At 43.0% G+C, this 11019-nt stretch overlaps 1 protein-coding gene across 2 annotated transcripts in view; it reads right to left on the reverse strand.

The window, feature by feature from the left end:
- Nucleotides 1–10068, reverse strand: part of LOC311226239 (G patch domain-containing protein 2-like) — a 51213-nt gene extending 41145 nt beyond the window's left edge. For both annotated transcript variants that reach the window (XM_084311634.1, XM_084311633.1), the window contains exons 1-2: nucleotides 10015–10068; nucleotides 8564–9253 (exon numbers count right to left, since the gene is read on the reverse strand). In XM_084311634.1, the coding sequence (XP_084167760.1) occupies nucleotides 8564–9249 (686 nt within the window). In that variant the 5' untranslated portion in view covers nucleotides 9250–9253; nucleotides 10015–10068. The remainder of the gene's footprint in view (nucleotides 1–8563; nucleotides 9254–10014) is intronic.
- Between the last annotated feature and the right edge of the window lie 951 nt (nucleotides 10069–11019).

An 11019-nucleotide genomic window follows, 5' to 3' on the forward strand; every position in this document is an offset into this window, starting at 1 on the left:
CGCTCTGGCGCTGCCGCGCGCGGCAGAGCGAGCCCCACCGATCTGCCGCTGCCGCACGCGCGGCAGAGCGAGCAGCCGCGGACTCGCTCGCGCTCGCTTCCTCAATTTATACGCATGGAAGTATTGACTGAATGAATAAATGAATGAAAACTTTATTTAACAGATTGCAGAATGGGTACAATACAGTACGGCTCAATACACACAATTGTTAAGGGGATGCAGACCAGAGAAAGACGTTCGTCTTGTTTACATCAGGGTCCCCCATTTTCAATTCATATAGAACGACTACGTCATAACAAATCATTAAAAAAAATATACCGTTAACTGGAATATGTTGTGCCTTTACACATATGTTGTATTATGTAATTGGTTTGTCATGACAAACAAATTAAAAAAAAATCGCGATTTACCCGCTGGCTACAACAACACACAGTGATCGCTGAGCTCTGGCTCTGACTACATGCAGTCACTGAGTGTTGTTGTAGCCAGCGGGTAAATCGCGATTTTTTTATTTGTTTGTCATGACAAACCAATTACATAATCCAACATATGTGTAAAGGCACAACATATTCCAGTTAACGGTATATTTTTTTAATGATTTGTTACGGCGTAGTCGTTCTATATGAATTGAAAATGGGGGACCCTGATGTAAACAATGAGGAAGCGAGCTCTGCCGCGCACGGCAGAGTGGTGGATAGGGGGGCGGGTCACGTGGGGGTCGCGGCCAATCAGAGGAACCCGGAAACCGAATTCCGTTGCGGAAAGGATACACGCGTCCATGTGCATCAATCTGGGGAAGATATACATAAAATAAGGGTATTTCCCAAAATGGTGGAGTGTTCCTTTAAAAGGCTCCACTTCAGAGATGAGTTTAGATGAGATGAGTGTGTGTGTGGAGCATGGACTACAAAAATCTACAAGGCAATTCTTCTACTTACAAGTATGGTCCTTCCAGCCAACACCAGAGTATAGCTCATATCCAGAAGTTATAGAACACCATCATTGTCTACATGCTATTGCATGTACATATTTGTGTACTGTACATACCAACTATTTCGCCTGTTTTATTCTCCACCCATTGATCATCCATAGCAACACTAAAGTATCACCGACATCTAAGAAGGGAGATCCCCCCTCGAACGGCCCTTCTAAGGTTTCTCCCCTCCACATTGCCTGTGGTGCTTTTTTCCTATTGCTAGGTTTTTTGTGAGTTTTTCCTTACCTTCGCTGGGGTATGTCTGGGAGTGTTGCATTTATTTATTTTACATTCTATTTTGGATTTCATGGAGTGTTTTGTTCTTGATTTATTGTGATGTTTCTTCTTGACTTGTTTAAAGAAGACGTGTCCAGCCCATGGGGACATTAACGTGTGTTGTCGGGCCTTACAAATACATTTTATTTGATTGGATTTGATTTGTAGGCTAGCGTTGGATGTTGTAGTCTGACTGGACTAAAAGTCTAGTTCTGATCTCTGCTTTGATATTGTTGGATCACATTGCCATCCTATGTACCGTAGCATCCGCGTGTAGTTGGGTGTAGCCTACCATGCCCATCACTGACAAAGGGTGGCTTAGCAAGGTCTGTGCAAAGCATTCTATTATACATCAGGTTCTTCTGTCTTGTTTCCAAACTGCGCCCTGACACTGAAGGGTGCAGTTGACTTGACGCAGGAAAAGCAATGATGTGGCCAGGTTGCTGAGGGCTGGGAACCAGGGCTGTTGCTACCATTGAGGACACCAAGGTCATGTCCTTGGTATTTTTTCTGGTGTTTTTCTCTTTTCATTTTCTTTGCCCCATAATCCCAGCGGAATCTAAACAACCAAAGGAATCTATTGGTGTCGAGCTTGTAATATTAGCTTGTCGGGAAGGGGGCTGAATAATGCTCAGAGTTTGGGTTACATTTTGTTGAGGGAAAAAATGGCATGGCCATTTTCAAAGGAGATCATTGACCTCTTACCTCAAGACATCTGAATGCAAATGGATTCAATGAATACCCAAGAGTAGGGCGGCTAGGTGGTGCAGTGGGCAAGGCGCTCACCACCAATGCAGGAGACGCTGGGTTCGAGCCCAGCTCTCCGCATTGCTATCAGCTTGGCTGGTCGTTCATACTAATACAATTGGCAGTATTAGGGAGTGGGAAGCTGATGGGTGGGGATCGGACGTTGTGGACAGCGACTCCTACAGGTCGGTTGGTGCGCCTGCGCAGCAGAATCAGGAAGCGACAGGGGCGGCGTGCCCTCCAAACGCAGACCCCCCCCGACGCTGAGAGATCGCGCTGTGCAGGTGAAAAGATGCGACTGCTGCTTCCTCGAGTACCGGAGGGGACACGTGATGTAAGGCTTAGTCCACATTGCAGCGGGCTTATGGGAGGCATGGCCTAACAGCGTTTGAGACAGGAGAGGGTAGAATTGGACGATACGAAATTGGGATGGCAGAAAAATAGAAAATGGGAGAAAAAGTTGATCAAAAAATAAATTAATACCCAAGAGTCTCCCCCTTGCATACATGCCCCCTTTATGGTAATCGCATGCAGTTTTGGGGCAAAACCAGCAGTTTTCTGCATGTAGTACAACTATATCCCTAAACAGTCTTGGAATTGCATAAATTGGGTATGACTGGAAAGCTGAGACCCTTGTGGATCAAATGAGCCCAACTGTATTGATGTGTGATGATGATAGTCCCCATAGACCTTTTTTTCTTTCTTTTTTTTGCTTGACCTCACTGTTTAAAATGACCTATTGTGAGCTCTAGGATAATCACAGTCTACTGAAACTTTACAGCCACAATTATAGAGATATGGGCCATTCATATTATGGCTTTCTAGATATATTGAAAATAAGGGGGGTTTCCCATCTTCAGAGCAGATGTGCTCGCCATCCAATTGCTGATAAATGCAAAGCTCCAGATGTCAAAGGTTTTTGATACCAAATCACAGCATGCATTTTTCTAAGATGTTGTGCAAGGTCTTGGTGTCTTAACACATTCCCGGACAATCACGTATATATACGTGATAGGGAGCCAACGCTTGACGGCCAATCACGTATATATACGTTTTTAACTAGTTTTATTCGATTTTAATATCCTATTCAATGTCAGAGCTGTATTTTGGCTGGAAAAGGCATTATTGGGACTTGGAAAGTGCAGTACCGGCCAGATCCTGGTATTGGCGCTGTCTCGAGAATGCAGTAATCCTTGTTGCAGACTTGGCGTCACATTTTTTACACTCCGCAGAGACTTTTCTGTTAGCCTGAAGCGAGGGCTTCACCAGATCGCATGGAATACTTTTTGCGACGCCAAATTCATTATGCAGTAAAGGAATATGGCATCAGCCAATGGACATATGATCTAGCAGATGGCGATCAAATAACTGGAAAATTCTTTTTGGAATCCAACCAGCCACAGGTAAGAGCAATATGACATCAATTTCAGCTTGATCGTGCAAGGATTTAATAGCCATCCCCCTGCTCAGCCTATGTTGTGGTAATATCGAATGCCGTTATTGGTAATCAATCATCAGAAACGACTCCCCCCCCCCCCTTTCATGCATTCATGATGGAACATAATACCGATCATATGCATTTGGATTTTTAACTCTAGCTTGTGTAGGGACGAAACGCCAATCGATTTAACGTTATTAGCTTAGCGCCTTATAAATAGCTTTGCAGGAATTATCCCAGATCATTCGGATATAACACTCATATATTCACCACGGTATAAAACGGGAACGTATTGATGAGAAAATTATTTCTTTATGGCATATTGAACGGAAGGTTCATACTGTCAATTGACAATGACATTGGATCCATAGCTATAATATAAAATATAGATTTAGCTCTACAAACAACGTGACGCACAGTGAACGTTTGTAATGGAAAGGTGGCCTTCCTAGAGTGGGGCCCATCTAATGGCTGGCCGGGAATGGAACACGGCAACATTTTTGGGAAATTTGCTTACCGTCTTCTCCAGAGAGAGACAAAAAGATAGATACCAGTTTCCTCTCTGTGCGTTCAGTAGAAAGCCAATGAATGGAAGCAGAGAGTGCCGGTTAGCCTTCGGGAGAGGTGTTAGTTGGACAATGCCTAGGCTAACCGTCCGGCACTGTCCGCTTCCATTCATTGGCTTTCTACTGAACACACAGAGAGGAAACTGGTATCTATCTTCTTGTCTCACTCTGGAGAAGACGATAAGCTAATTTCCCAAAATGTTGGCGTGTTCCTTTAATGGATATTTTGAAGGGATATTTGACCATGTTCATAATTTCTCGAGAGGTAAAATTTTTTTAAATGTTGCACCAAATCTTTGTAAAAAATGATAGCCTATCAACACAAATATTGCTGTGTTGGATATCATTAGACATATAATATATCCCAAGCCTCTATACAGGCAAAGTTCTGTGTTGAGCTGCATCTCAAATGATTCCTTAGGGTCCCATCTTTCCAATAGGGTAAGTACTGTATGTTCATTGTTAATTGTTTATTTTCTAGCACCTCTTTCTTCCCTTATGTTGAACACAGCATTTTTGGTGGGTGAATTATTTCCCCTGCCTGCTACCCCACCCACAAAAGTAAAAGAAAAAAAAAAAAGAAAAAAAAAAAAAAATAATAATAATAATAATAATAATAATAATAATAATAATAATAATAATAATAATAATAATAATAATAATAATAATAATAATAATAATAATAATAATAATAATAATAATAATAATATGTTGTGCATTGCATATGCAGTGTTCCTGGCTCCAAAAAGCACAACTAATGGATTAATCAAAGCTAATTCACTGCTTGTGTCCCAATTGTGACATAATCAAGGGAAATACTTCCAGCTTGTTGTGCATGTGTAACTTTTAGAGTATGGCTTATTGTTTGAATAAACTTGAGTAATGAGTGACAACAAACACAACCTGAAAGAAACTGATGTTGTGCAGTGAGAGTGTTTTCAATGCAATAAGAAACTGAACAAAAAAATTATCATTTATAAATGGGCCGTATTCGTGACTTATCTTGTGCTGGAAGTTTTGGATTCTAGTCCAATTTTCATATGTTGACATTATTTCCTACGTAATTATTGTTGCTCTCAAAATGCATTAAAAATGCATAGATTTATACTAAAGTCTTCAACAACTTCTCGGGGGACCATGCTGCGAATGGGAGCATAACTCCAATTTACACCCAATTAAAACTGAGAAATTACCATCATGACAAAATTAGAGGTATTTAAAAAAATAAAAATCCTAAATGTTTGGATCACTGCTGCTCAGCCGCAGCATCAACCATTTCCACAGGGAATTCCATGGGAATGCAGCACTCCACTTGGTGGTTTATATCCTAATTCATAAAATCACCAATGTTGGTTTTGATATATAAGTTTTACTATGTGTATACTAGCAAACTACCATAGACAATACAATTAACATGTCTCTTTCTCACATCACATAATCTCTCTCTCCCTTCTGCCTGTCTTTCTCTTTAGCTCCATGATTCTATTCTGCAGTCTGTCCGTCCACAGTAAATCTGTGTGCTCCTAAAAGTGAGTTACTCATTCACACATTGGTTTTGAAATACACATTTTACTATGTGTATAATAGCACAGTAACAAATGAACTATCTTCTCTCTCTCTCGCACTCTCTCTCCCTCCATTGCTCTCTGTCATTCTATTGCTGCCTCTCTCTCCCTCCCTTCTGTCTGTTCCTCTTTAGCTGTGTACTTCTGAAATTCTACAATTCTGCAGTCTGTATGGTCATGATAGATCTGTGCTCTTCACAAAGTGAGTTACTCATATTTCACTTAAAACTTTTAGATATAAGTTTTACTGTGTGTATACTAGCACACCAACAGAGACAACACAATTAAAATTCACTCTGCGCCAAGGCTACTGATGGAGAAACTGAAAGATTTGTCAAGTGGTGGTTGCAGCTGGCTTCAGACAGGGATGGGGGTGGAGGATGGGGGAGATGAGAGTGCACATGGCAACAGCAACGGTGGTCCTACAGGCCTCAGTTCTGGGGTGGTTGGCAGGCTGGTAACAGGCTGGCACCACATTTGACAGCTAGTGATGCATTAATGCGACTTCATACAGTAATTCAGTAAAGTACAGCTCTGTGACTTGTTTTATGGTTACTGAAAAACAATAGAGTTCTATGACTTCTGGAAATAAAATGACACCGGCTGGTTTTCAACCGGCGTGCCACAAGATCAAGTGTGTTGTGGAATGTTAGGACAACCAGTTAACCTTTTCACATGGCTTCATAAAATAATTTCTAAATTACATACATTTCTATTCAGCATAAATATTTGTGTCTGCACTCAAAATTCATAACTAGTTGTAAATCTTTTTATTTAAATAATGTATCCTACATCCACATTCTCACGTCAATTTTGGTAATAGGGTGGGGAATAATTATTTCACTGCATATCACGTCAGGACACGCATAACGAGCTGCTAGCAAAATCATACGAATTACTTTTATTATTATACTATTATTTTGTGATGCCAGAACGGATAGATTTATTGCACCCTAACTAACTAACAAAAAGGAAGGCAGTCCAGAAAAAAAAATATGATGTTATGTATGGTTACTTGGACTGGAGATGTCAATAGCCCTCAACTCGACTCTGCAGGGGAAGGCTAACTTCGCTAATGCCAACTGATGCCAACAGTGCTGCCGGGTAAGTTGAAGAGGCTCTTGAAAACGAAGTATCCCTTCCACAAGTCAGCTGCGCAGCAGATTCAGGTAATTCCCTTTCTCACTCACTCAAGTTGTGACGTTAATGAGACAGTTACATCAATTGTGATATTTCCGTTTCTCCAGTCCACTATTTCTGACCTGATATAACCAGATAATGCATCAGCTGGTATAGATAAGAGTGCAGATAAGAGATAAATACAAATACTGCACTTGTTAATCAGATATACTACATTCCCCATAGAAGTGAAGCTTGTGCCATGTTCTTTTTTTTTTATTATTATTATCTTTTTCCCCCCTTCTTTTTTCCATTTTTCTCCCATCCCAATGTTAGTCGTTATGCCAATTCCCAATCCCCTTCCTGGTCGTTGCGCCCTCTACCCCCTACCGTCGGTCTGGGAGGGCGGAGACTATCACATGCTTCCTCCGACACATGTGTAGCCAGCCCACTGCTTCTTTTCACCTGGCAGCGCGGACTCTCACTGGGAGAGTGTAACGTGTGGAAGGTCACACTACCTCTCCTAGACCCTTCCCTTGCTGTGCAGGCGCCCCGACCGAACTGTAGGAGTCGCTGTTTACAACGACCAGGACCCACCCACGCCGGCTTCCCACACGCTAACACTGCCAATTGTGTTAGTATGGACGGTCGGCCAAGCCGGAGGCACCACAGCCGGATTCGATCCCACTGGCTCTGTGGTGGTAGACAGACGCTTAGTCCGCTGCGCTACCCGGCCGCCCCTTGTGCTATGTTCTTGACATTGCACTGTTCTCTCTATCTAGGTTTCTGAAACTTCTGATTGCACATCAACAAGACATAGCCTAGTTCTTACTTCATCAATCATAGGCCTTGATATCATCCCCAAATCATATACATTGGCGTATTATCATGTTTTCCTTTCTCATTTAATCTGAATGATAATGTGTTGCACACTTGTGAACATATTTTTGACTACTGATGTCATTGCAGTCAGTCAGATTTAATAATTTGTCAGTGTACCATATAGGGGAAATATGTCTAACGACAATATCATGACATTTGCATAATTGATTACCGTGACTGTAAATTGACTTTTGGTGTGCCTTGGGCCCAAAAAGCTCTGCTCTAGACGAACTTTCTCAGTAGGTGGCATTTATTCAGGACCTTAATTCAGGCCTTTAGACTGCGAGTAAGGCGGTCGCATATGCAACCTTTTTTATTGTAAGATTATATTTTGGCATATTGCACTGGTATTGCCTATCCTTCGGTTAGTTGTGCATGTGAGGCATGTTTAACTAAAGCCTATGATAATGTTCCGCGCCTGCCTGACTAGAGTAGGCTATGGGTAACTTTACATTGTTTAAAAAAAAAAAAAAAATTGTCCTCAGTCAAGGAAACATAATGTGCAGATCAACCTGTTCAACCCATTCAAGCAATCAGGTGCCAGGGGAGAGGGCTGTATTTAAGGACGCAACCAAGTGATCTCACAACATCGGGTCTAGTTTAGATTTTTTATTTTTTAATCAGTCAAATTGGTCTTAGTCGACCATGACCACAACTTTGTTAGTCAGTTAGTGATTCTTTATACTTTTTTCGATGCCGAATTATTTATTTTCCAATACACTATAAGCACACATCTCCGGTGAGCATTAGATTTAAAGAGGTGGTTCTGCATGATTGCATGTGAGAAACTGAATTTGACAGATGTCATTTAAATCAACTAATCGAATAGTTGACAATGTCCTATCACTATTAGTCGACTAAGAATTTCTTTAGTCAAAGACGACACTAGTTGGTATATAACATATGCTGCCTGGTTCTTTGCTCATAGGCCTTAACTGAATAATAACAGGAACATACTGTAAATGAAGAATTATGTTTGCCTGTAACACATTACCCTTCAGACATGTTCTCGTCAGATGCATCCCTCTGCTCCTTGGCCTCCAGTGAGATCCTATCCGTCCAACACTCCTCCACCATCAGGCCAGCTCCACCAGTCTGCCTGTCTCCTCCCATCCAACCACAGGATCCCTTCTTCAGCCTGGAAAGGCGCTGCTTCTTAGACCCGTGGCCGCCGCACCGCTCGCCATCCACCCCAGAAACTGTCAACTTCTGCTGCAGGCTGACGGTCACGTCCGCAGTCATGCGCTTGACCTTCCTCCTCCTCCTGAGAGGCCTTCCCGGCGTGTTCTCCGTGAAGGAGTCGGACTCTGGCCAGGAGTGCTGCCTGGTCTTGACGGAGCCGCCGGAGAAGGAGGGCCAGCGGCCGGTCACAATCATGTCATCAGAGTCACTGTAGTTGGCGGCGGAGGCGGTGGTGGTCGAGGGGGCCAGGGCACCATTCTCCCTGCACTCTTTGGCGGCCTCGTCCAGGCTGGACTCTGACACTTCACTCAGGCAGCGACCGTGCTCCAGGGGGTGCAGGGAGGAGTCGCAGCGGCGCTTGCGGCCCCGGCGTCTTCGGATCTGCCTGCGCTGCTGCAGTGGACTCAGGACCATCTCCTCCCACAGTTCGCCCAGCTTGGCCTGCTCTGAAGTCTGCTCCAGGGCAGAGACCAGGTCCTGCACCAGCTCATCCATCATGTTGCTGAGGGGGGGGGGGGGGGGGGGGGGAGACAACCATTTATTATTGTCATGAATAACTACTTGAACAATTTAGTTGCGGGTGCATCAATGTAGAGAGACAGCATAGGGCCAAATGGGATAACTCAAGTAACGTTATTGGTTTGCTTGGCACAGGACAACAATGACATAACCGGTAGTGAATGCTGCTGACACAAGCGTTCTGTGTGTAAGAGAGCGGGGCTGCGGGCAAACCACAGCACATAGATAACACCGAGTGTATGATAAGGTTACAAGAGCAAATGGATATACTGTAGCTACCACGCTCCCGTTATTTCATGAAAATGGCGTCCAAATGTAACGATACATGTCGCTTGTTTGTGTTTTGTGAACAGTGCAGAAACACACGGCAGCTCAAAACACATATCCAGTCATAATAATTAACGATCGCTAAGAAAAAGTGATCTAAGACTTAGAATGACAATACAATAAAAGGATAGCAGACAGATTGGGACTTTTGTCTTCTGCTGTCCGCATCCTTTGTGCAGATTGTTACATAACATCAGCTAACACGTGAGCTCAGCACGAGAACGGCCAAATCCACAGCCCGTGAGCACATTTCTAACACAACGTCATCCAGTATGTGTTCGTATGCTGCTGCACTGCAACATTTAACACGAAAACGGTGTCCGATAGAAGTCATGTGTCTAAACAGAAGCGCTATCGTAATGTTATGTAAACAGTAACCGATAGCAGTCGAGCGTTACTGTGTTTAGTTTCACTCACCAGCCCGCAGCTCCTGCTTGTTTTGTTTTCACAGCTGGGTGACACGACACGCACTTCCGCCCTACTGTCAAACGAGTGACGTCATATCCGCCCAGCTGTCATTATTATAGCAAAGTGGCAGCCTGCTGCCAGAAAGACCATGGGGAACCTACCTTGCTAGACTGCTGATATTTGTCTTACCAACACAAAGGTATTCTATCATAAGACGTATTGCTACATCATGGCTTCTATAGTATTTGTGTGCATCAATATCTAAAATGCTGCCTACCCATAAATAAACATATTGTTAATATATATTGTTAAGGGTATAAAGGACCATACCTACATGGTGTTAATTTTCTTGAAACAATATAGCTTATGTTACAATTGTGATTACAGCAGCCCTAGTTGTAGCTTATAATAATACTCTCACGTCCACACCTTTTAAAACAATAGTGGCCTAATACGTGTTTTGTGATGTGCGACACAACTCTAAATAATGGAAGGCTGTCTCAAAGCCAGCGTGTGGCTGAATGAAGCAGAAAGTAATTTACCACAAGTTCTTTTCATCGCTCCGATGAAGGCAGACTAAATAATGAAAAATAAAAAATAAAGAATTCTGTGAAAAAGAGTACAAAAGCCATTTAATCTCCCTCATCTTCCTCTTAATAACTGCACATTTCCCCTCGGGCCCTTGGGAGAGGGCCTCTCTGTGCCGCTGCCACCTTATCTGTCCCCTCCATATTTCAGCATGCCGAGCGGATCCCTCAGTACCAAGCCCCCGGCCTCCTCTCACCGGGGGGCCTGTGGGAGAGTTGGGCTCCTGGGCCTGCCATTGTTCTGACCTGGGAGGCAGTCCGGGGAGAGCACTGAAAGCCGGGGAAGGGGAATAATAATAAATTAAAAAAATAAAATAATAAAAAAAATAAAAAAGGAAATAAAACTTCAGCCACTGCTTCATTAAGCGGCAGCCTTTCACAAGCAAACATATCAGAAACAGACCCCTTTCAGAGACAGTAATTAGCA

The sequence above is a fragment of the Notolepis coatsorum genome (assembly GCF_963971535.1).
Source record: "Notolepis coatsorum genome assembly, chromosome: 3".
In the NCBI taxonomy this organism is placed as follows: Eukaryota; Metazoa; Chordata; class Actinopteri; order Aulopiformes; family Paralepididae; genus Notolepis; species Notolepis coatsorum.